General features: G+C 36.6%; 2 protein-coding genes across 31 annotated transcripts in view; one reads left to right on the top strand and one right to left on the bottom strand.

Annotated features, from left to right (window-relative positions):
* The window catches only part of DNAJC24 (DnaJ heat shock protein family (Hsp40) member C24), a 96484-nt gene extending 92604 nt beyond the window's left edge, over positions 1 to 3880 (bottom strand). For 6 of the 9 annotated variants that reach the window (XR_012013945.1, XR_012013946.1, XM_072791004.1 and 3 more), the window contains exons 1-2: positions 3769 to 3880; positions 2439 to 2582 (exon numbers count right to left, since the gene is read on the bottom strand). Coding sequence is in view for 6 of the 9 variants with exons in the window: in XM_072791004.1 (XP_072647105.1) it covers positions 2439 to 2549 (111 nt within the window). In the remaining 3 variants the exon portion in view is untranslated. Of the gene's footprint in view, positions 1 to 2438; positions 2583 to 3693 lie in introns of all 9 variants that reach the window. The other 3 variants (XM_072791002.1, XM_072791007.1, XM_072791005.1) reach the window with 2 other exon arrangements.
* Positions 3881 to 3882: 2 nt separating this feature from the next.
* Positions 3883 to 24551, top strand: part of DCDC1 (doublecortin domain containing 1) — a 490046-nt gene continuing 469377 nt past the window's right edge. For 7 of the 22 annotated variants that reach the window (XM_072790960.1, XM_072790959.1, XM_072790970.1 and 4 more), the window contains exons 1-2: positions 3894 to 3980; positions 4506 to 4567. In XM_072790960.1, the coding sequence (XP_072647061.1) occupies positions 3944 to 3980; positions 4506 to 4567 (99 nt within the window). In that variant the 5' untranslated portion in view covers positions 3894 to 3943. Of the gene's footprint in view, positions 4006 to 4505; positions 4677 to 9854; positions 9922 to 24551 lie in introns of all 22 variants that reach the window. The other 15 variants (XM_072790979.1, XM_072790974.1, XM_072790977.1 and 12 more) reach the window with 9 other exon arrangements.

Raw genomic sequence — 24551 nt, 5'->3', positions numbered from 1 at the left:
AAAGAGAAAAAAAAACAGTATTTTCATGACCTTCATTAAAGAAGACACAGAAGCATGAACCAAAAAACAGACATGATAAAATGTATTTCATCAAAACAAAAATATTCTGCTCATCAAAAAACACCAAGAAAATGAGCTGGCATGCCATAGATTAGGGAAAATATACACAGTGTATACACAAGATCAAGAATACACTTAACTTTTTTTAAAGACACTTCAGAAAAGATAATTATACAAATGGCTAGTGATAACATTCAAAAGTGCTTAAAATCATTAGTTATCAGAGAATACAAAATAAAACCCCAATGAGAGATCACTAGAAATACATAATTGTGCAGTGGTTCTTAATGGGATGGGGAGGTGGGCATTTTTACCCCCAGGAGACTTCTTCAGTTGTTACTGGCAAATAGAATGTTGGTAAACATCCTAAAAGGCACAGGACAGCCCCACATGATAAAGAATTATCGTGAGCCAAATGCAAATGAGGGCAAAATTGAGAAACCCCCAAAAGAACAAAGAGAGAAATAGCATCAAATGTTGAAGATCTAGAGCAAATGTAACTCTGATATGTCACAAAAGGGTATGCAAAATGATTCATTCACCCTGGTGTTTGACTGATGCTACCACATAAGTGTACATGGCTTCTCGATGCCAAATTAAAGGCCAACATGGCCTACAAGGCCTGCATGATCTAGACCCAGTCTACTTCTCCAGTAGTCATATGTGGCACAAGGATGATTCAGCACCAGGAAAAAAATTTCAATCAAGTCTACCCGACTTTGCTGAGAGAAATCTTAAGAATTCTGAGACAAAAGAAATCTTAACACCATTTAGCCAACTTATTACTTAAAGGGATATTAATACATTCCAGTAAAATTTCTGCATCCCTCACAACAGAGACTAACAATTTTGGCAAAAATCTCATAGATTTGACAAAAACTACAGAAACTAATGCTATATAAGTAATGGTCCTCTACCCCTTTTGTAAACGGAGTTAACTGGAGACCACTATAGAGTACTGACATTGGCTTAAGAAACACCAACATATAGGTTGAAAAAAATTAAAAAAGAAAAAAAAGAAAAAAATTAAAGTAACAGCCCAGAAAAAAACTATTTATTTATAAATACTATAACTTATTTCACCAAAGAATGGCAGTCATGTGTAAAACTGTATAAATGGCCTAAATTGGCACCATTCAAAAAAAAGACAACACAAACTATAACGTAAGCCACATATGCTATGTTAAAAAAGTAAAAAGCAGGGCAGCTGGGGGGCAGGGGGAGTCCTCGGCGGTTTAGCTCCGCCTTCAGCCCAGGGTGTGATCCTGGATGGAGCCTGTTTCTCCCTCTGCCTGTGTTTCTGCCTCTCTCTCTCTCTCTCTCTCTCTGTCTCTCATGAATAAATAAATTAAATCTTTAAAAATAGTAATAATAATAGGGCAGCCCCAGTGGCCCAGTTTAGCGCCGCCTTCAGCCCCGGGTGTGATCCTGGAGACCGAGGATCGAGTCCCAGTCAGGCTCCCTGCATGGAGCCTGCTTCTCCCTCTGCCTGTGTCTGTGTCTCTGCCTCTCTCTCTCTCTCTCTCTGAGTCTCTCACGAATGAATAAATTTTAAAAAGTCTTAAAAAACAAAATAAAATAATAAAAAAGTAAAAAGATTAAATTCATTTTGATTATTACTGTATGCACATACTTACTGTCAAATATGCAAAATAGCCAATATACCCAAAACGTTATCAGCTCAATATTAATCAATTATCACCTCAATTTAATCAACATAAAGCTCGGATTATTTTGTATTCTCTTTTTGTACTAAGTCTCCAAATGTATTTTACGTTTGTAATAAATTTCATTTTAGGGCAGCCCCGGTGTCTCAGCAGTTTGGTGCCGCCTTCAGCCCAGGATGTGATCCTGGAGCCCCGGGCTCCCTACACGGAGCTTGCTTCTCCCTCTGCCTGTGTCTCTGCCTCTCTCTCTGTCTCTCATGACTATATAAATAAAATCTTTAAAAATAAAATAAATAAATTCCATTTTAGACTAGCCACATTTCAAGTGCTCAGTAGACACAGGTAGCTAGTGGCCACTGGGTACTGACAGTGCTTATGACATACTTTACATGGACTATTTCATTTAATCCTCTCTGAGGCACATAGATAGGAAAGTAAAATGTCCCAAGTTCCCACAGTTAGTTAGAATCAGGATTCTAACTCAACCATCATGACTGTTCCAAACCACCATGTTTTCCCCGCTCAAATTAAAAAAAAAAATTTTTTTTACAATATTACTGAAACTTTCATTTAAACCACACTAATACCTTAATTTCTGCTTTGATATTTATTATATATTCATTTTATGGGAACCTACATTTCTGATCACATTAAAACAACAACAAAAAAGCCTTTTTCCTTCATGACTTAGATCTGCAAGAAAAGACTTACCATTAATACGAGTTTTTGATACTTTTGTTTTAGATCTGACACACTTGCAGATGGGTCTGCCCCCAAAATGCCGTACCAGTCCTTTTTTGGTATCTGCTCAAATGCCATCATCCATCGAACAAGAAGTGGGTCTTCTCAGATCAGCTGAATAGAAATATTGATGACCACTCATTACGGATTGCAGGTTCAAAGAAACAAGTACTTTCGTAAATTTTTTAATATTTAGTTGAGTAAATCAGGATTATAACGCAAACCTGATGAAGCATGTGTTTTCACTTAAAACACCTCAAGAATCTCATGTATAAGTATACGGGCAAGTATGGCAAATCTGTTACATGTTTCACAATATACGCTTATTCCTTAAATTTTTCTCTGCATATTTTATTTATTTATTCATGGGAGACACACACAGAGAGAGAGAGAGGCGGAGAGAGAGAGAGAGAGAGGCGGAGACACAGGCAGAGGGAGAAGCAGGCTCCATGCAGGAAGCCAGATGTGGGACTCGATCTCATGACCCCGGGGTCACGCCCTGAGCCCAAGGCAGATGCTCAACCGCCAAGCCACCCGGGCGTCCCCGCTTATACCTTAAATTAATGAATCACAACAGCATCAAGAAAACCGAATTCCAGAAACGAAAGCGAGCGGGGCGTGACCTCTAAGAAGGTATTTCCGCTGGTCTCGCGGGAAAAGCCGCACATAGTACATACTCACTAAACACCATAGAGTAATCTAATAAACGTTTACAAAATAAAAACATATATATATGTATTTGCCTCAAATATATATATTTATATATATATTTGCCTCAAATATATATATTTATGTATTTATATATATTTGCCTCAAATATATATTTATATATATCTGCCTCAAATATATATATTTACATATTTTATATATATATATTTGAAGCAAAAACAAGACAGCAAAAAACAACAACAACAACAACAAAAACAAGACAGCAAAGAATGCAAGTGAATTTGGGAGCATCCCGCCTTCGTCCTTCCAGTCCACATTTCTTCCAGATTACCTTAGAAGATTAGGGACAGAGGCAGGCGGCTGGGCAGGTAGGCAGGAGTCCCGCGGCTCCCGGGGCTCGCAGGGAGCTCCCCCAAGTGCTCACGGGAGGATGCTCCAGGCTCCACACCTGCCAAGAGACTTCGCCAGGGGCCCAGAAACCAGGCCGCCTCTTCCCACAGCCGTGAACTTCAAGAGGCCGGATGCGGGGGCTCAAAACGGGGACTTGGGAACCCACCGTGTTCATCCCGGCGGTACGGCCCAGCCACAGGCGGCTATACCTTCTCCCGACTGTCCTCGATACCAAACTTACCAAACTTCCGAAAGTCCTTATCACACCCACTCCTCGCCCGCAGGCGGCCGGCACCCGGAACCGGCTTCCCCTTCCGCCGGAAGTCACTGCCCTGACGTGACCACGTTTCTAGTCGAGCCCTTGTGGCCGAGGCACCGAACGCACGGGGCGCTCCGCCCTCCGGGACGCCGTCGCTATGGTAACCAGACTCCGCTTGCAAGGAGTTGCTGGCTGTAAGTGTCCGAGCCGCGGAAAAAGGTGTCTTTCTCCTCATTCTAACTCCCTCTTGCCCCGGCCCCGCGACGGTGGCGCCTCTCCTCTCCCTCAGCGAGCTCCTCGCCCCCCCACACACAAACACCCCCACCCCGGGCTTCCTCGGCTTACCTTCCCCAGCGCTGGTCTCCCCCTGTGGTTGTTGACGGTCCTCCGACGAGGGGGGGGGGGGGGAAGAGTGGGGAGAAAGGGGGATGGGAGGGATGCGAAGGATGGGGAGACCCAATTCCTCCCTTGTCTCTACACTTCCCTTAGAATGTTCTCTCTCGAAAATGAGAAAACCTATACCAATTGAAGTTTGGTTTTGTTTGTTTGTTTTTCGTGTTTTTTTTTTTTTTTTCTGGAAAAGATGCCCAACTTCATTGTTTCTTGTAGATGATCCTAGCAACCCGTAACTTCTCAGAGTCTCTTAATACTACTTCACTCTTTCACTTCAACCCAGTGAAGCTAGAAAGGCGGGTGTTAATAATGTTCCCATTTCACAGATGAAGCCGACCAAGGATCAACGCCAAACAGCTCATCGTACAGCAGCCAAACAGGACTCTTAGTAAGTGTGCGTCCTACCAGGGAAGGCACGCTGTCCTTCACGCTTACGGAAAAAGCATAAACCACTCTGCTTTGAGGCAGTTTCCGGCCCTGCAAATGTGCGCTGTTAGGTTTGTTTGTGTGTTTTTTTTTTGGGGGGGGGGGGGTTGTTTGTTTTTTGTTTGTTTGTTTGTTTTTTGGTTAGTTTTTTTCCTGCCTGCCTCTCCCTTTCCTTCTGTTGTTCCCTTTTTTTGTCTCCTTTCCATACTGCTTGCCTCGCATTGACCTCTCTTCCTTGCCTTGCACCCAGAGGTGAGACTGCATCTTGCACTTCGCCACCATGATTTAAATTTCACTTGGAGATGCGAAGGTAGTTCTGTTTTTTTTTTTTTTTTTTTTTTTTTTTTTTTTTTATTGGTGTTCAATTTACTAACATACAGAATAACACCCAGTGCCCGTCACCCATTCACTCCCACCCCCTGCCCTCCTCCCCTTCTACCACCCCTAGTTCGTTTCCCAGAGTTAGCAGTCTTTATGTTCTGTCTCCCTTTCTGATATTTCCCACACATTTCTTCTCCCTTCCCTTATTTTCCCTTTCACTATTATTTATATTCCCCAAATGAATGAGAACATATAATGTTTGTCCTTCTCCAATTGACTTACTTCACTCAGCATAATACCCTCCAGTTCCATCCACGTTGAAGCAAATGGTGGGTATTTGTCATTTCTAATAGCTGAGTAGGTAGTTCTGTTGTTATTACTGCTTGCATTTGCTTTCCTTCCTTCTTAGCTTTCTTCTGCCAAATCTCCGTTTGAGAAGCCATCAAGATCGGCCGAAGTACATTAAATATTTTACTGTGGCCAATTATTTAAGGAGGCCATAAAAAAGAACTGAGTGACATATGAAAGTTAGAAAATCAAAAGCAGAAAGTATAAATTGGGGCAGCCCCGGGGTGCTCAGCGGTTTAGCGCCGCCTTCAGCCCAGGGCGTGACCTTGGAGACCCGGGAGTCCCACGACGGGCTCCCTGCATGGAGCCTGCTTCTCCCTCTGCCTGTGTCCCTGCCTCTCTCTCTCTCTCTCTCTCTCTCTCTGTCTCTCATGATTGAATAAATAAAAATCTTTTTTAAAAAAAAAGGTATTAATTGGATTCTCCATAGGATTTTGTCATTTTTAAAATCAGGCACAAAGAGCATTATGGTAAGTCAGAGGATCTGATTTTAGTCCTGGTTCCAACATACCTTCTGCGTGGCCCTAAGGAAATACATTAAGTGACTGAATCAAGTGTTGTTCTGAATACCTTCCTATACAGAATGATGCCTTCTTGAACTTTTCAGCCCTCAGACAACCCCCCTTTCCACTGCTTAGTCTTTCCTTGTATAGTGATGCTCAGAGCCTCCAGTTTTTACAGCAGGAGCACACTACTTTCATTTATGATCCCTTGGGGTATTGGATTTCCTCTTTTATTCCTTCTTTAAGCCAAATTCTGAAAAGTCTGATCACAGCACCTCAGCTTTCTCTTTTTTTATTTTTTTAAGATTTTATTTATTTGTTTGTTTATTTATGAGAGACACACAGAGAGGCAGAGACACAGGCCGAGGGAGAAGCAGGCTCCCTGCAGGGAGCCCAATGCAGGATTCAATCTCAGGACTCCAAGATCACACCCTGAGCTGAAGGCAGGTGCTCAACCGCTGAGCCACCCAGGGATCCCCACCTCAGTTTTCTCAACTCATTTTTTATATTTGTGTGCTGTATTTATTTATTTAGGTTTAGATAGTAAGAAGTACACGTTTTTCCCCCAACAATTACCAAGTGTTGTTTCTGTCATTTCATCTTGACATCCTTTAGGTCCCATTGCTAAAGCATACTTTAGTTTACAACTTTTTCTTTCATCTCCATAATGTCATTATTCCGCTGTAATGACCAATAATTCATTGATGGCATCCAATAACTAGTCTTTATTTATATTTCCTTAGTTGTCTCAGATATGTCTTTTTATGTCTTTTTATAGCTAATTTGCTTGAATCGTGTTGCATTTGATTGTTCTCTCTTTTTTTAAAGATTTTATTTATTCATTCATGAGAGACACAGAGACACAGGCAGCAGGAGAAGCAGGCTCCATGCAGGGAGCCCAGTGCGGTACCGGATCTCAGATCCCAGGATCAGGACCTGAGGCGAAGGCAGACACTCAAACCACTGAGCCACCCAGGCGTCCCAATCTTTCTGTCTCTTAAGAATCTCTAAAGCTGGGGGATCCCTGGGTGGCTCAGTGGTTTGGCGCCTGCCTTCAGCCCAGGGCCTGATCCTGGAGTCCTGGGATTGGGTTCTGCACCAGGCTCCCTGCACAGAGCGTGCCTCTCCTTCTGTGTCTCTGCCTCTCTCTCTCTCTCTCTCTCTGTATTTCATGGATAAATAAATAAAATCTTAAAAAAAGAATCTCTTAAGCTATAGCAGTCCCACATCGCTACTATCTTAGTTTTGTTTTCTCTTTTCCTGACATGGGTTTATTGAAAAACCAGATCAGTTGTCTTACAGTCTGAATTTATTTATACCAGAATAAACTTCTTTTTTTTTTCAGAATAAACTTCTTTTTTTTTTTTTCAGAATAAACTTCTTTTTTTTTTTTTTTTTTTTTTAAATTTTATTTTTTTAATTTATGATAGGCACACAGTGAGAGAGAGAGGCAGAGACACAGGCAGAGGGAGAAGCAGGCTCCATGCACCGGGAGCCCGATGTGGGATTCGATCCTGGGTCTCCAGGATCGCGCCCTGGGGCCAAAGGCAGGAGCCAAACCGCTGCGCCACCCAGGGATCCCAGAATAAACTTCTTAAAACATTTTTACATGAATCCCTGCTCATTTGTCTTCACGTTTCATTTTCTAGAGCATTATTACCCAATAGACATATGAAGGAAGCCACAAATGCAAACCACATATATGATTTTAGATTTCCCAGTAGCCACATTAAGAAAGAAAAAAGCAACAGGTGAAATGAATTTTAATAATATATTTTATTTAACCCAATATACTCTGTGTATGATTATTTCAAAATATAATCAATGTAGGAATTATTAATGAAGCATTTTACATTGTTTCTTCATACAGGTCTTTAAAGACTGCTGTATATTTTATCTGTATAGCACATTTCAATTTGGACTTGCCACATGTTAAGTGCTTAATAGCCACATTTAACTAGTGATTGCTGTATTGAACAGGCCAGGTCTAAAGGATAATGTCTTGGGGTGCCTACCTGGCTTAATCAGTAAAGCATGTAACTCTTCATTTCAGGGTCATTGAGTTCAAGCCGCACCTTGGGTGTAAAACTTACTTCAAAAAATAAGTAAATAAATCAAATAGAGGATAAAGTCCTGACTCCTTAACCTGGTATTCCTTTACCTCCCAAAATATAATCCTTAGTTTTCCAGCTTCATCGCCTATTGCTTCCATACATGAAACATTTAAACAATGGAATCTTTTCTTGGTACTTCATAATTTTGTTCAGGTTGTTCTCTTTGCTTATACCTTATTTTAAGAAGATAATTTATCTATTTTATGTAAAAATAATATATAAACTATGTTAGCATAATGGTTAAGAGCCTGAGGTCTAGGCACACCTGGGTGGCTCAGTGAGTTAAGCATCCAACTCTTGATCTCAGCTCAGGTCTTGATCTCAGGGCTGTGGGTAGGAGCCTTCTGTTGGGCTCCACACTGGGTGTGGAGCCTACTTTAGAAAAAATAAAAAGAGCATGAAGTCTAAATTTGGACTGAATAGGTTTGAATCTAGACTCTGTCTCTTACTGGTTATATATGAACATTTTAAGTTAACTACTCTGTGCCTTGGTTTCTTTCTCTGTAAAATATGAATAATAATAGTGTCTCCCTCTAGGTTTGTTGTGAGGATTCAATGAGATAATAGCGCCTAAAAGTACTAAGTACTCAGGAAAGATTAGCTTTTGTCGTCGTCGTTGTTATTATTATTATTATTATTATTATTATTATTAGTGAAATATTTACTGCTGAGTTTTGACTATTAGAACATTAAGAATTCATAGCTATATTTTAGGAATTTTCAAACAGAGCAAATGAAAGCTACAAACTATTGAGTTGAAAAAATGACACCAAACCCAAATGTTTGTTGAATTATATAGTTTGCAGATGAATTAAAAGCATAGGCAAAAACCTTCTAATTCCTGTCATCAACATTTAACAGAAACAAAGTAGGCATACATTAAATATTTAATTTCAAGATGATTGATCAAAAAATAAGATGATTAAAAAAATACGATGATTGATCAAGTACTGTATGTAGAGTTAAATGTGGATAGATATAATTATTGTTATATAGATACCTTATATAGCAGGAGTTTGAGACCCTTGATTGTAGTAATAGCATAAATCAATTCTTATTCTATTCATCACTTTAATACTTGTCAGACAATTGATATCTACCTACATTAATAAATTCTTAATTTGAGATCATATAGTAAATTGTGCTTATTGATGAATAATATTTGCAATATATACAGTGTAGTATATTTTTTTATTTTCGGATTATATATATGTGGCTCTTTCTACTGGTTTCATTACCAGCTCTTCTTTAATTTTCTTGATCTTCTTTATCTCTGAGTTTTTAGGATTCTCATATCAGTGAACTAAGCTGTATTTATTTTTAAGTACCACAAAATATTATGGTTATGTTCTGAAATTAGATGGTTGCCCCTACAGCAAATTAAAATCTACTGAGAAGATAGGAAAACCATCAAGAATTAGCTAGTGGTGAAATAAACACACACATAAACACACAAGTACAGAAAGAGCCTTTATTCACTTCTTCATTCAATCAATAAACCACATATTGAGTGTCTACTATACGTCCCACAATTTGTTACAGGAAACACAAAACAGTTGCCTAGAGCTTTGTAAAAGCTTAGAGTTTATCTGGGTAAATAGACAAAGAAGCAACTGAAGTAACTGTAGGAAGTGCTATGCTAGAGGAAATGCAGGTGCTGTGACAATTATTAATTTATAAGGCAGATGACCTAAATGACCGAAATCCTGGACTCAAAATGAGGCTGATACAGAGTAACGCATGGAAGTATTTAGTTTTAAATACTTAGTGTTAATGGAAAGGAAGGGATGGTTAAAAATGGAGAAACTTTTTCTTTTTCTTGGCATATCATCATAAAGCTTTACACGGTATTGAGAATCGGCCCTATTAAATACCTCGTCTTTTAGAAATGGTTTTTCATTTTTACATTTTCCCCCTCACTTGTTGTCTTCACTTGATCTATTCTTTCTTTTTGTCTTTTCAGAAGTAATTATCAGTGACTATTTATTGAGTTTGAGCAAAGCAATGCACTAAACAAGGGAGACAAAGAGGTAAATACTTTTGCTGACAGCACACCTGTTGCTGTGTTTTTCTTGTTCTTTAACTTCAAATTGTGTCCATGTTTTTTCAGCCTTATTTCAGACCTTTTAGAGGTCTTTATCTTACCTGAAATTTTTCTTCCTGTCTTATTACTTTCTTCACATCTATGTTTTAATCATTCCATGAACCGATTAAAGATACCGTCTATAATCCATCTTTTGCTTCTCCTTAGTAATCATAATTAATAAACTTATTTCCCTTATTCACTTCTTTACCTCTTTCTCTTTGTTCTTATGACCACTCTGGCTTTTCTGTGAGCTTTCCAATTCCCTTGAAATTTGCAACCTAGTGATGATCTGTTTCAACAATGTAGTAATATGCATTTATATTCTTTTTTAAAAGCATTCTTCTCGATTTTAGTTTTTTAAAACTGAATATTTTAAGTTTATTTTATTTTTGTCATGTAATTGACTCACAGAAGAAAGGTTAATCTGAATGATCAAGGGGTGTTAATTTGTGGGTTAAAATGTGTTAAACAGTTGATATGAAGTCTGTTTAAGTCAATTAGAGAGTATAATGAAGATGTTTCCAGAGTGTTATGGAACCTTAGGAAGTTAGCTTGGAATTAACTCCTATATTCAACCATGGCACCCAGCTAAACATGCCATTGCACTTAGGTTTTTAAATTTGTGTATATTCCAATAGCTATGAATAGGTCTATATATTTTTTAAAGTTTGACTTTATTACTAAGATTCTTATGTTTTGTTGTAGGAAATAAATTCATGTTTTAGTTCAACATTGGCATAATGAGAAACATGATCACTGATTTTTTTTTTCAAAAATAAAATTCAACTGGACTGTATAACCAACAAAACATTATTAGATTTTTTGTTTATATGCCTCTTTATTTTGAAAACTAGATTAGTGTCATTATTACAGATTCTTTTAGTACTAAGTATCTCATATACAAAGGTATCATTAATAAAGATAAAATTTGATGTGATCATTTAAAGAAATGATTTTTTCCCTTCTGAAATTATATGATATAATATTATGAAACATTTTAGTATTAATATATTCAAAATTCCAAATTTGTTAATATGCAGAGTTTAATAATGTTAGAGTCTATTTTAATAGTTGAATATATATTTTTCTATAATGATAGCATTAAAATGAATGAAACATTGCAACTTCAGTTCAAAATCCATGGAAATATCAGGGTAAAAATAAAATTTTGAGATATTCTTTACTTAGCATTAGGGTTCCTATAGTACTATTTTTTTATTTGTCTCAGTTTACTAATAATAAACACATTTAGCATTTCAGCTTCTTCTTGCAACCTTTCAGTTGAATTATTTAGAGACTGATGAAAAACAAATCTTATATGCTAAAGGGATTTCTGCAATGATGGATTAGATGCCAAAATAATGAAACCACACGGCTTAAAAAATATACTGAAGAATAGATGTTTTCTGATGAATTTCCACAAAATACCATATTTTTAAAATATTTTAAGCAATTCATACTAATACATGTTAATCTACTGTAGAAGCACCATGAGTATAGTCTTTTGTAGTTCATTAGCAATTTCTTTAATGAGTTTTTTTGTGTGATAGATAAAGTAACAGACAAATGACAGATTGTTTGCCTTTAATGATTTCCCTGTTTCAAGCCCATTACAAAGCAATTAGAAATCTGACAGCATTTTCACTCTGCATTACTGATCATCTAAAGTGATGAGGAATGAGAGGTGATGAATATTAATTGTATATTTTCATATGATTATCATAAATTATTACCTTGTCTGATGTGCTGCAGGTGAAGCAGGAGCATTAGAGAAAGACAGTCAGATATATTAATTTGAAAGACTGTATGATTTTTGTCTTTGTCTGTAGTATAAACCCTGATCTGAAATGTTAGTCTCTATGAATATTAACTTAAATTTTAGTTTTTATTTTAATTTGAGATAATATAAATCACTTTTCTTATTTCAGTACAATAAAAGGAAAAATTATTCCATAGCACAATATACATATATTATTTAAATTCAGCATTTTAAAAATCTAACTTAAAAAATGAGTTGGTGGGGGCACCTGGCTGGCTCAGTTGGTATAGCATGTGACTATTGATCTCAGGGTTGTGAGTTTGAGCCCCGCGTTGGTTGTAGAGATTACTTAAAAATAATATCTTTAAAAAATGAGATAGTGAATTTGTTGATATACGTATACATATAATATTCAGATATATCAATACAGAGAAAGATATACTATTACCTTTAGAAAGGTAAAGTCAGGTAATCCTGTGAAAGAGGTAAGATAAGAAGGTGTAACAAGATGTAAAAGAAGATTTTTCTAGGTTCTCTGTAACAATTTGTTTTGGTCCCAGTCCATGGTATATGCTGTTTCCCCAGTGTCTTACTTCAGCTGTTGTTAGGACTCAGGTGCTATTGTTACCTGGGTCCCAGCCTTGGACTTTTGGCGCAAAGATTCAGAAACTACATAATAATCTTTAGTACAGGGAGAATTGGCAAGCTTACAGCATGTGAAATCATTAGAAATTTGGATTAACTTTACCAAAGTGAATTAATTTATATTTTGATATCTCTCTAATCATAGGCATTAGTTGGTTATCAATACATACTCAATGAATGGAATTGAATTTCATTGCACTAATGAGACTCTGCCTTGCTTTAGTCCTTTTTTACCTTTTTGCTGTGGTTTGCTCCATGGTATACAATCTCTTAGAGAGGCATGCCATCCTGGGTTCACCTTTATTTATGAAGACCATAATCTATATGATAATGTGATTATAAATCAATTAAAATGAATTTTTACATGAATCTTAGAAATCATTCTCCTGATTTTATATTTGATTATATATATTTATATATAAATATAAATATATATATATATTTAAGATTTTTATTTATTCATGAGAGACACAGAGAGACGCAGAGACATAGGCTGAGGGAGAAGCAGGCTCCCTGCAGGGAACCTGATGTAGGACTCAATCCCAGGACTCTGGGATCACAACCTGAGTCAAAGGCAGACCCACAACCACTGAGCCACCCAGGTGCCTCTGATTATTTATATTTTATTTCAATTTTATATATATCAGGTAGATGTGCCAGGCTTTCACAGATGAACTTTTTATGTTCTGAAAAGTTGAGAGCCATCTGAAATTTAACACATATTTACTCAGTGAAAATTCAGATAGGATAATGATAAAAGCAAATTATCAGTAAAAAAAAAAAAAAAAAAAAAGGTTAAGATCCTTGCATTTAGTAGCCAAATTTAATATTTTCACTGGCTAAGCTTTCCAAATGTGTTCTTCTTTATGTCTGATGACCTCCCTGTTTATTTTGTCTACTAGGACCTCCTTCATCTATAAGGCAGGTCCAACTAGCACACTTTACAGAATCAGACTGGTGATACACAGTGTCCTCAACTCCTTTCTGCTCATATTCCTTGTCTTAGTGTTAGTTAGACTTGAAGTTTATTCCTTCTACAGCACAGCCAATTCTCCTTTTTCTCTTTCTACTTTTCCCCCCTCTTGTTCTACTTCTAACATACCACCAACCAACATAGCTACTTGACATGAGCCAAAGTCTCCACTTTGAGTTGGTTTAGAAACCTTACATATTTTTCCAATGATAACTGAGTTCCTAGGAACCTGGGCTGTACCCCTGTGACACTCTTAGCAAATAAACAGCTGAGGAAACAGATACTCCTAAATTATAAATTATAAATGCTGCATTTTCTCTGATAACAAGGAGTCCCTGGAACACATGCTACTTTGTCTAAAGTTTCTTTCCTAGTGCAGGATGCAGAACTAAATACAAAAATGAGGACTAATGTTTATAAATAATAAGCACTTTCATACGTCATGTATTTCCTCATTTGATCTGTGCAACAATTCTGTAAGGTAGATAGGGCAGATACTATTGTCATATAATAAGGAAATAAGTCTTAAGAGGGACAGAGGCAATATTCAAACTCAAATAAGGTGAGTCCACATCTTTTGCATTTTCTTTCATACTGCCTTAACTCCTCTATATGAAAGATCTTCTACTAAATGGCTTTTACTTTACAGATAGAAGAACTTTAGAGTTTGCCTGTACTATCATTCTTCCTTGTCTTTTCTTAAAGAAAATGAGCCCAAGAAGGTTTAGGAATTACCCAACATCTGGCCCAAAACTAAGATCACAGCTCCAGAATTTCTTGGCTTAGTTCCAGAGGTCTTTCCATTCCAGTGCCCTGCCTTTATATTTTCTGAATCTGCACGATTATTTTTTTCAGCTATTAAAATAAAGTTTTTAAAGATTTTAGTTATGAGAGAGAGAGAGAGAGAGAGAGAGAGACAGGCAGATACAGGCAGAGGGAGAAGCAGGGTCCATGCAGGGAGTCTGATGTGGGACTCAATCCTGGGACTACAGGATCACGTCCTGGGCTAAAGGCAGTGCTAAGCCGCTGAGCAACCCAGGTTGCCCAAAATAAATTATTGATTACAGTCCTGGCTTGGTAAATATAAGTATTCCTCCCTGTTCTTAGTATTTGTTACTAATAAACTGAAGTCAATTTTATCTGGAATGTTGTAAGTTGAGATTGGGAAAGAAGGACATGACTGCTTTGTGTTGCAAGAATATAAGAGAGGAAGGTTGGAGTTGTTACTTGCCCCCGTTTCCTTCCTTTTTTTTTTTTTTAAAGATTTATTTATTTATTTTAGCGGGGAGAGGCAGACAGAGAGGGAGAGAATCCTCACTGACTCCCCACTGAGCCTGAGGTGGGGCTCAATCCCAGCATCCCAACAGCTGGTCTAAGCCAAAATCAGGAGTTGGATTCTCAACCAACTGAGCCACCAAGCCTTCTACCCATTTCCTTCTTGATTACCCTGCATAGATAATATGCAAGGTACACTCTTCCCTCTCTAGCTTGGCAGCATCTCTGATTGCTTGTTTACATAGTATTTAGGGTTGAAAAAGAGTTAAAGTCGAACAAAATTCAGAGATCAAATTTTTTTCTTCCTAAGGTATATAAACTTAAATAGTAACAGAAGCTGGGAAAAGAAGGATATTAGTTACATAACGAGGAACAATAATTCTTCTGGTACCATAGGCAGGCTGGTTCAACATAGCAGTTGGCTCTTGTCTGATTCTGTAATAGAGACCAGATTTTTTACTTCGTTTTTCAACTGGTGCCTCTTTCCACCATAGTTATGCTTCTGACTCTGTTGTGTAATTAGTTGGTTGATCATATGTCACAAAGACTTCTCTCCTTGAAAACTGGATTCATTTCTTGACTCTACACACTTGGAAGTCTTTACATATCTCCCTCTTCTAACCAAATAACAGCTATTCTTCACATTATTAAAGTTTTGAGTGTTTTTATGAGCACTTCTATTTACTACCATTCCATTACTTATCACTTTTTCTAGTCATAGAAAATCCTTCTAATGTCATTCACAAAGCATTCTTTCTTTCCCTTTCAAAGCTTCTACCTAAAATGGGCTTGCATCATGTCCTAATGCAGCATCACTTACCTGAAGCAACATGTCATTTAAGATCTCTAGGAAAAAGAAGGATCAACAAATTGGAAGAAAATTAAGGAAATAAACCTTCAAATTTTGAGACATCTTAGGGATTTATGTGGGGGAGCTAAATAAAAAGGTGGTCAAGAAATGACTAGTCATCAGGACACCTGGGTGGTGGCTCAGTGGTTGAGCATCTGCCTTTTGCTCAGGTTGTGATCCTGGGGTCCTGGGATCAAGTTCCGCATCGGGGTCCCTGCAGGAATCCTGCTTCTCCTTCTGCCTGTGTCTCTCTGTGTCTATGTCTCTCATGAATAATCTTAAAAAAAAAAAAAAAGAAATGACTAGTCATCAATAAAGACTTTTATGAAACAGATCCTCAAGAGAGAGGAAATAGCCATTGGTTTAGCAATGAAGACAGTTTTTACATTCTTTTCTTCTTAATCATTTTTGCTTATCTCGAATTAGAGAATAGAATAAAAAGGCTTACAACCCTGAAATAGACTACACAATTCGCTTCTTAATAATTTGACCTGTCATTCTATCAGAAAAAAGATATTAAGTCCATTTGGCATATTTGCTTTTGAGATACTATACTGGTTGTTTTCCAGTATTTTATGCCCTTCTAGGTGTTACTAATTGATTGTTTAATTTGTTTTTGCATGTTTCCAGGTTAAACTAAGCTGTCTAATTGCCAACTCATTTTCCCCTTGTTTTAAAGATAGGTATGTTTTCCCTTTCCCAGTCTCCAGGGATATTTGCCCACTACTTTAGGATAGTACAAGGAGTGGGACACAGTTTAAAAGATTGAGAGGAGGGCAGCCCGGGTGGCTCAGCAGTTTAGCGCCGCCTTCAGCCCAGGGTGTGATCCTGGAGCCTTGAGATCCAGCCCCGGGATCGAGTCCCACGTCGAGTCTCCCTGCATGGAGCCTGCTTCTCCCTCTGCCTGTGTCTCTGCCTCTCCCTCTCTCTCTCTCTCTCTCTCTCTCTCTGTGTGTGTGTGTGTCTCTGTCTCTCATGAATAAATAAATAAAATCTTTTTAAAAGATTGAGAAGAAAGAGGAATGACAAGATGATGATTTTTTTTTCTTTGCACTAGTCACATCCATCTGTATAATTTATTTTATTCCAATACTCATAAATATTTGACTAATATCTTAATTCATTTTTTGGACTTCTTAAACTTTAAATTTACTATCTCCTCAAGGAAAAAAACTTGATTTCTCCTCAATAAAAGTGGGTAGGATCATATGTATGTTTGATGAATGTTGCTCCTCTTACAGGCTGGTTCAGTCAGTCCTCAGCCAGTACCATACATGGCTTCTCCATCAAGGAGTTCGCACAAGAGAAGCCCCACAGCACTGCTTTGTCACCTCTTATTTGGCACTCTGCCTAGATGGCGATCTTTTAAAATTCTGAATTCTCACTCTAGGAGAATGTTATATGATAGTTGTTATTGGAACAAATTAGAAGTCCAAATGAATGTAATTGTACTTGAAGGATTTGTTTCCCAGTAATAGTTAAGCAGTCTTCCTGTTCTGTTTTGGTGGCTTACGTCAGTACTTTTCAAAAGATTTCAAACTTGACGTCATGACTTATCACGCTGCCCCTCTCCAGTCCTTTAAAATGTATAATAAATCCTCGTTGGCTATAAGTATAAAACTCACAACATTTTATCAATATACTTTTTGTGACTACTAGGCTATCTGTAAACAAGAAGATTGTGTTTTAATGAAAGAGGAGGAGAAAAGAAGCAACTCTTTGAATTCCAGTTTAGCACATTGGCATAAAAATTTTCAGATCATTTATTCAAGTAGTAGCTCATGGGTTTGTATTAAATTTCTTGGACTTCTTTCTGATCAACAAAGCTTTCAGCCTTCCATGGTCAAGTGCTACATTTAATGCATGTGAATAATAAACTTATGCAAAATAAAGGGGAATTTCATGCTTGGGAGGAAAAGAAGTTTATGCAATTTCATCCTTACCCAAAGACCTGACTATTAAAGTAATATAAAATGAAAGCAGTTTTTTCTCCTGCCTTCATTTTGGAAAATTGACATAAACATCCTTAAGATTTCCCATATAGCATTTTAAAACTTTTTTGAACCTGCTCTATTGCTACATGATAATTTTTTTATTTCTAATTTCTAAAGAATTAGATGTTTCTCTCTCTAAAAGGGAAGGTAAGGCAAGAGTTGAATAATCTTTTACCTATAAAATATGAATATTTATGAAAAAAGTGTATACATTTGAAAAGTGGAATGTATTTTTATGCTCCTATTTATTTGTTACTATGGCAACCACCACACTGCCTAGTATTTATGTTGTCTAAGATTCAGAGCACCTTTTCAAAAAAAAATAAATACGCCAGAACCATGTACTGTATTTATTTTGAAGCTTAGAAAAATATTTATTCTAATGCATATTTTTGAAGAAAAATAGCAATAAATAATGTAAACTTCAGCCTGGCACCTTTTCTGGTATATGTTTTTAAAATCAAAATAATTACATTTTTTACTTGTTATTAAAATAGAATAAACAATAGAAATAATTTTTAAAACTTGTGTGTCAATCTTAAAAGGTAATCTCTTGATTTTTCTTATTTTTATGACTTAATATTTTGATTCATAACAAATTTCTGAAAATCTAAAATAAGAACTTAGATATTTAACATTACCTACACAAATCAGAAAATATAAATGGCTTGCATTTCTGATTGCAGATGGTTCTTTGATATCTATGAATAAAAGATTCATATTTTGCATGTGAAATGAAAGGCATGATTATTATTTTTCTTAGTTTATTTAAATTATTTTTTGACATGTGTGATACATAAATATATTTTCTTAATGTTAAACATCAGAATGGAAGTTATGAAGCATAAAATCAGACATGTTTCATGTCACGTATTACCTGTTAAGAAAAACTGCAATACAACATTTAAGTACAACAGAATAGTGAGCATATTGTCTCTGATACTTGTAAACAGGATGGATCTGCAGTTTCACAGTTTATGTTGACAGTATCTTTGTGGGAAATGTAATTATCAAATGAATTATAACATGTCCTAGTATTAAGATTATTAATAGTAATTTTAATTGCCTTTTTCAAGATAATTGGGTATGTTCTCATAAGTATATGGGAAAGGGGCTTTTGGGCTAATTAGATATTTTGAACTCAGTTATCTTTAAAATATCTAGAAGTTTAACATATATATTCCATATTTTAGGAATTCTTTTAATAGAATGGTTTCTGAGTAAAATAAAGTCAATAAAAATCTCTGATTAGCCCTTAATGTTCCTCCTTGAGTATTAATATAATTAAAAATTTAAATAATGATAGTTTTAAAAATTAAATTTTCACTACCAGTTAGAAAATAACTATAAAATTGGTCAGGTTAAGAGATAATATTTTATTCTAGTAATGAATACTATTAGATAAGTGTCCGTATACTATTTTCTGGTAGCTTTAGAAATTGGTACTTTTTTTTTTTTAAGATTTTATTTATTTATTCACTCATGAGAGACACAGGGAGAGAGAGAGAGAGAGAGAGAGAGAGGCAGAGACATAGGCAGAGGGAGAAGCAGGCTCCATGCAGGGAGCCTGATGTGGGACTTGATCCTGAATCAAGGATCAGCCCTGGGCCTAAGGCAGGCACTAAACCACTGAGCCACCCAGCGAAATTTGTACATTTGTAAAAAAGAAATCCAAATTGGAAATATACATGAGCAGCCTTAAAATTGTTCATACACTTTGATCTGGGAATTTAACTTCTAAAACTTTTTTTAGTTTAGGAACTTTTCTGTGGTAAGGTCAAAGGTGCATATGAAAACCACAGCTTTGGATCCCTGGGTGGCGCAGCGGTTTGGCGCCTGCCTTTGGCCCAGGGCACGATCCTGGAGACCCGGGATCAAATCCCACATCCTCCCGGTGCATGGAGCCTGCTTCTCCCTCTGCCTGTTGTGTCTCTGCCTCTCTCTCTCTCTGTATGACTATCATAAATAAATTTAAAAAACGTTTAAAAAAAAAAAAAAGAAAACCACAGCTTTATTTACAACAGGAAGTATTTGGAGCAACTATCTATAAGATATTTTAAAAAATTAAAAATTATGTTCTCAACAAATATTTAATAACATAAAAATATTCTCATTCAGTGAACACAACTGTATATAAACTATATATTTAATATGGTCACACTTTTGTTTAAAGGAAAGGCAATATCTCAGGGCACCTAGATTAGTTGGTTAAGCATCCAAGTCTTGGTTTTGGATAGGGTCACGGTCTCATGGGTCATGAGTTTGAGCCCCATCTTGGTTTCCGCTGAAGATTCTCTCTCTGCCCTTCCCCCTGTTCATGCTCACTCATGCTCTCTCTCTCTCTCTCTCTCTCTGTGTGTGTCTCTCAAATAAATAAATCTTTATTTTTTAAGATTTTATTTATTCATTCATGAGAGACACAGAGAGAGAGAGAGAGAGGCAGAGACACAGGCAGAGGGAGAAGCAGGCTCCCGAAGCAGAGAGCCCGACGTGGGACTCGATCCCAGGTCCCAAGGATCAGGCCCTGGGCCAAAGGCGGCGCTAAACCGCTGAGCCCCCCAGCCTGCCCTAAATAAATAAATCTTTTTTAAAAATCATAGATTTTACATAGATGTAAAATCATAGATGAAAGCCTTAAAACAATTATAGTGGCTAACTCCAAGGATGAGAAATTATGAGACTTTTTTTTTATAATTTTCTTTCCACTCTTAATATGGGTATTTCTGTAATAATTCCGATTATTGGGCAGATTTTAAGATTTAAAATCTTAAAAAAAAGATTCCAATTATCATCTGATTGTTTTTAATAGGACAAGTTAGTAAAAAATGTGTTTATATTCAGTAATGAAAATTCAGCTAGTGGAGAAATACTGTTTTCTTGTCCAACATTAAATTTATTGTCTATTTTAGTCTGGGAATAGTTGGTATTTAATAACATTTGATGGATTGAATGGAATAATGACGGGATCAGGAATTATCAAAATGGTTTTAGGGAAAACACATTTGGAGGACCACAAAGAAGTCTTCTTTATGTTTAAGTAAACTTGATTTGTTTATCATAACAATGTGTGACTAGATGATAAATTGATAACAATATGCAAGAACTGTTCTGCTAACCATTGTTCTGGTAGCATAGAATAAGGCAAAGCTGATTGGTGGGTTTATCCTAGGACGTTTAGTTTGTATAGTAGTACGACAAAACATTCCAACAGGAAAAGTAACTTATTTGAGAGTCTGGGACTCCAATCTTTAATCCTCTCACTTTTTTTTTCCCAATTGAACAATGATTTTTTTTTCTTAAAGATTTTATTTATTTATTCATGGGAGACACACAGAGAGAGAGAGAGAGAGAGAGAGAGAGAGAGAGAGGCAGAGATACAGGCGGAGGGAGAGGCAGGCTCCATGCAGGGAGCCAGACATGGGACTCGATCCGGGTCTCCAGGATCATGCCCTGGGCCGAAAGCGGCACTAAAACCACTGAGCCACCCAGGCTGCCCTGAACAATTATATTTATAAAACAAATTTTGATAAAACAGCTATCCTCTGAAATACAACTATTAAATTATAAAATTAGAAAAACAGTCTGTTCTACATTAAGCTATACATTTCCATTGCTGAAAATTTTATTTTTTTTATATTTTTTTTATTTATTTATTTATTTTATTTATTTATTTATTTTATTTATTTATTTATGATAGTCACACAGAGAGAGAGAGAGAGGCAGAGACATAGGCAGAGGGAGAAGCAGGCTCCATGCACCGGGAGCCCGACGTGGGATTCGATCCCGGGTCTCCAGGATCGCGCCCTGGGCCAAAGGCAGGCGCCAAACCGCTGCGCCACCCAGGGATCCCTGAAAATTTTATTTTAAAAATTATAATTAGCAATCTAGATGATTAATACATATTTTACATGTTTATACAACACCAAAAAGGTACATTTCATGCAGGGTAGCCTTCCACATGTCTCCTAATAAGGTCATTATCTTGACAATATTTAATATATCTGAGGGTACAACCACAAGGTATAATGGCTTCTACTGTGGAATCAAGAGACTATTTCAGCATTTGGGAGAAGTTAATAGCAGTTAAATCAGTGAGACCAAATCAGATGACCAGAAATAAGGTATTCTACTGCTGGAATGCTACAATAGTCTTCAGAGGACAGGTATGCATTCTGACTAGGTGAAATATGGCCAAGAGCTCTATATAAGGATTTCCAAATATGCATTGCTTGGGACTCATCTTTGGAGGTTAACTCTGACCCTTGTCCCATTAAATATGTACAAACTATCTGTTCTGGAAACTAGAGAAAAATGACTTGAAGCCTTTTTTTTTTTTCTTTTAAGATTTTATTATTTATTCATGAGACACAGAGAGAGAGAGAGAAAGGCAGAGACACAGGCAGAGGGAGAAGCAGGCTCCATGCAGGGAGCCCAATGTGGGACTTGATCCTCTGGGAATCCAGGATCAGGCCCTGAGCTAAAGGCAGATGCTCAACTGCTGAGCCACCCAGGCATCCCGGTTTCATTCATTTTTATGGCTGAGTAATATCCCATTACTTTTTTTTATCCATTCATCTATGGATGGACATTTGGGTTACTTCCATATCTTAGCTATTGTAAATATTGCTGTAATAAACATGGGACTCCAGTTTTTTCTTTTCGAATTATTGTTTTCTTTGGGTAAATACTCAGTAGTGGAATTACTAGATATATTACTTTTAAGATGATGGCATTTCCATACTTCTTGTCTTGTTTCTTTCTTCCACGTTCATGCTTTCCTTTGTTCCTTATATCTCTAGCTCACTAGAAGACACCATATAATGTTTGAATATTCAATTCTGCTATACAAGATAAGGAAACAAATGGGATGATGATACTCGTAAGAAATGGTGAACACATAGGGTACCTGGGTAGCTCAGGCCGTTGAGCATCTGACTCTTGGTTTTGTCTCAGGTCATGATCTCAGGGTTGTGAGATAGAGCCCTGTATCAGACCCCACACTCAGTGTGGAGTCTGCTTGAAATTCTTCCCCTCTCCCTGGGCCCCTCCCTCTGCTCATGCTCTCTCTCACTATCTCTCTCTATCTCTCAAATAAATAAAATCTGAAAAAAAATTTTATTGTGAACATTTTCAAACACACAGTAAAAAATAGTAAAACAAACCCTCATGTTAACCCAAGTTAACCATAAATTTTCTACTATTTTTATTTATACCCCCTTCTACTTTTAAGAGTGTTTTAAAGCAAATCTCAATCATATTTACTTAAAAATACTTTGGTTTGTATTTCTAAAAGATAATATTTATTTTTTTAAAATCACACGCATAAAATGGTTATTTTATTCGCCATTTTTAAAAGACTTTATTTATTTATTTGTTTATTTATTTATTTATTGGGCAAGAGAGCACAAGCAGGGGAAGAGTAGAGGGAGAAGGAGAAAGAGAATCCTAAGCCAACTCAGCACTGAGCACAGTTCCCGACACCGGCTCAGTCCCACGACCCTGAGATTATGACCCCAGCTGAAATCAAGAGTTGGACACCTAACACACCTCACTTGCCTTTGATAGATTCCTTGTTTTCAGACATAATCAGATGTCACACAATCATGGTACATTTCTGGACCCAGCGTTGAATACTTACAGGGATTTAAAAACACTAAAACATTAAAAACATTAGCTGTCTCTTCTTCAATAGCTGGAAATTTTACATATGTTCTTTTCTCCTTAAACTTTTATTTCCACTACATTTCTTCTACAAAATTTTATCTTTTATGCTTGAAAGTCTTTTTTAGACTTTCTTTAGGAAAGCATATATGTGAAAGGCAAGATCTGGACATTGATCTGCTTATAACTATCCACACCTGCATGCCCCATGTACTGTTTTGGTTTTGGTAGTTAGTATCCCAACTTGAAGACTATCATGTCTTTTTTCTTCTGTACCTGATACATTGTACCTACTATGTGCCAGCACATCAACTTTATAAAGTGGCTACTATTCTTAACCCTTTCTTATAGATGAAGAAACTGATGCAGAAAGATGTTGTGTGACTTATCCAAGATGTCACAGCTAGTAATTGGGCAGTGGGGATGCTAAACCCAGACACTCTGGCTCCAGAGTCCAGGCCTAGAACCATGTGTACTTGAATGCCTTTAAAAAAAAAAAAAAAAAAAAAAGTGGAAGAACAGATCTAGAGGTGGGCATGAGTGAGAGCTTATCTTCATGTCAAATGATTAAGAGATGGAAAGTAAAAAAGAGGTTTTTCATTGTGTAAGTAAATAAACTATGCATGTGTTACTAAAACATAAGCAGTGCCTTTACCTGTACTGTGCTAAAATATTGTAATAGTGTGAGTCAAATGAAAATTAACACATTTTTATTTCTTTAATTTCTAATTAACAATTACTTTTCTTTTAATTAGCGATGTGCATGAATGTTATCTGCAAACCTATCGTATTCCACATAGTCTACTTAACCTGTTAATATGTTCCACTTTTAGTGAGGATAACACTGATTTTATAGTAATGCTACAGCAGAAATATTGCATTTAATAATGGTAATGATTTCGCACTTATATAATTTATTCTACCAAAAGGCATCCTAAAACTATTTTTACATGGAAAATAAAACTATACCTATCACTAAAATGATTATCTCTTTTGGTGAAGATTAGGATTGTAATTATGCATACATAAAAAGTAAAACTATTACTATATTTCAAGGGATATTTTTTAATAGTTTGGTGCAGATTTTCTTAGGTTTTAATAATTATAATAAACACACCAGGGCAGTCAAAGGTGATTTACTGTCTAATCACATAATTTTGCCTCGCTATTAACAGCTGGAGTTTTTCAGCTGTTTATAAAAGCATTCCTCAATTAGGAAGACTCAACCTATGGACGAATTGAACAAGCAGTGGTTGTTATGGAAGCCTGAGAGGAGAACCTTGTCCCTCCTGCTGTGAGATGCTTAAAGGGGTAGGGAGAGTATGAAGGCCAGTAGCCCTTTAGTCTTCGGTTGGAACACCAGAGGAGTGCTGGGCAGAGAATAGCACCTTTTCTTATTAAACTATGGAGAAAGAGA

The sequence above is a fragment of the Canis lupus genome, chromosome 21 (genome assembly GCF_048164855.1).
Source record: "Canis lupus baileyi chromosome 21, mCanLup2.hap1, whole genome shotgun sequence".
Taxonomy (NCBI): domain Eukaryota; kingdom Metazoa; phylum Chordata; class Mammalia; order Carnivora; family Canidae; genus Canis; species Canis lupus.
Note: the sequence above shows the minus strand (reverse complement) of the source record. Positions and strands in the feature narration are given on the sequence as shown.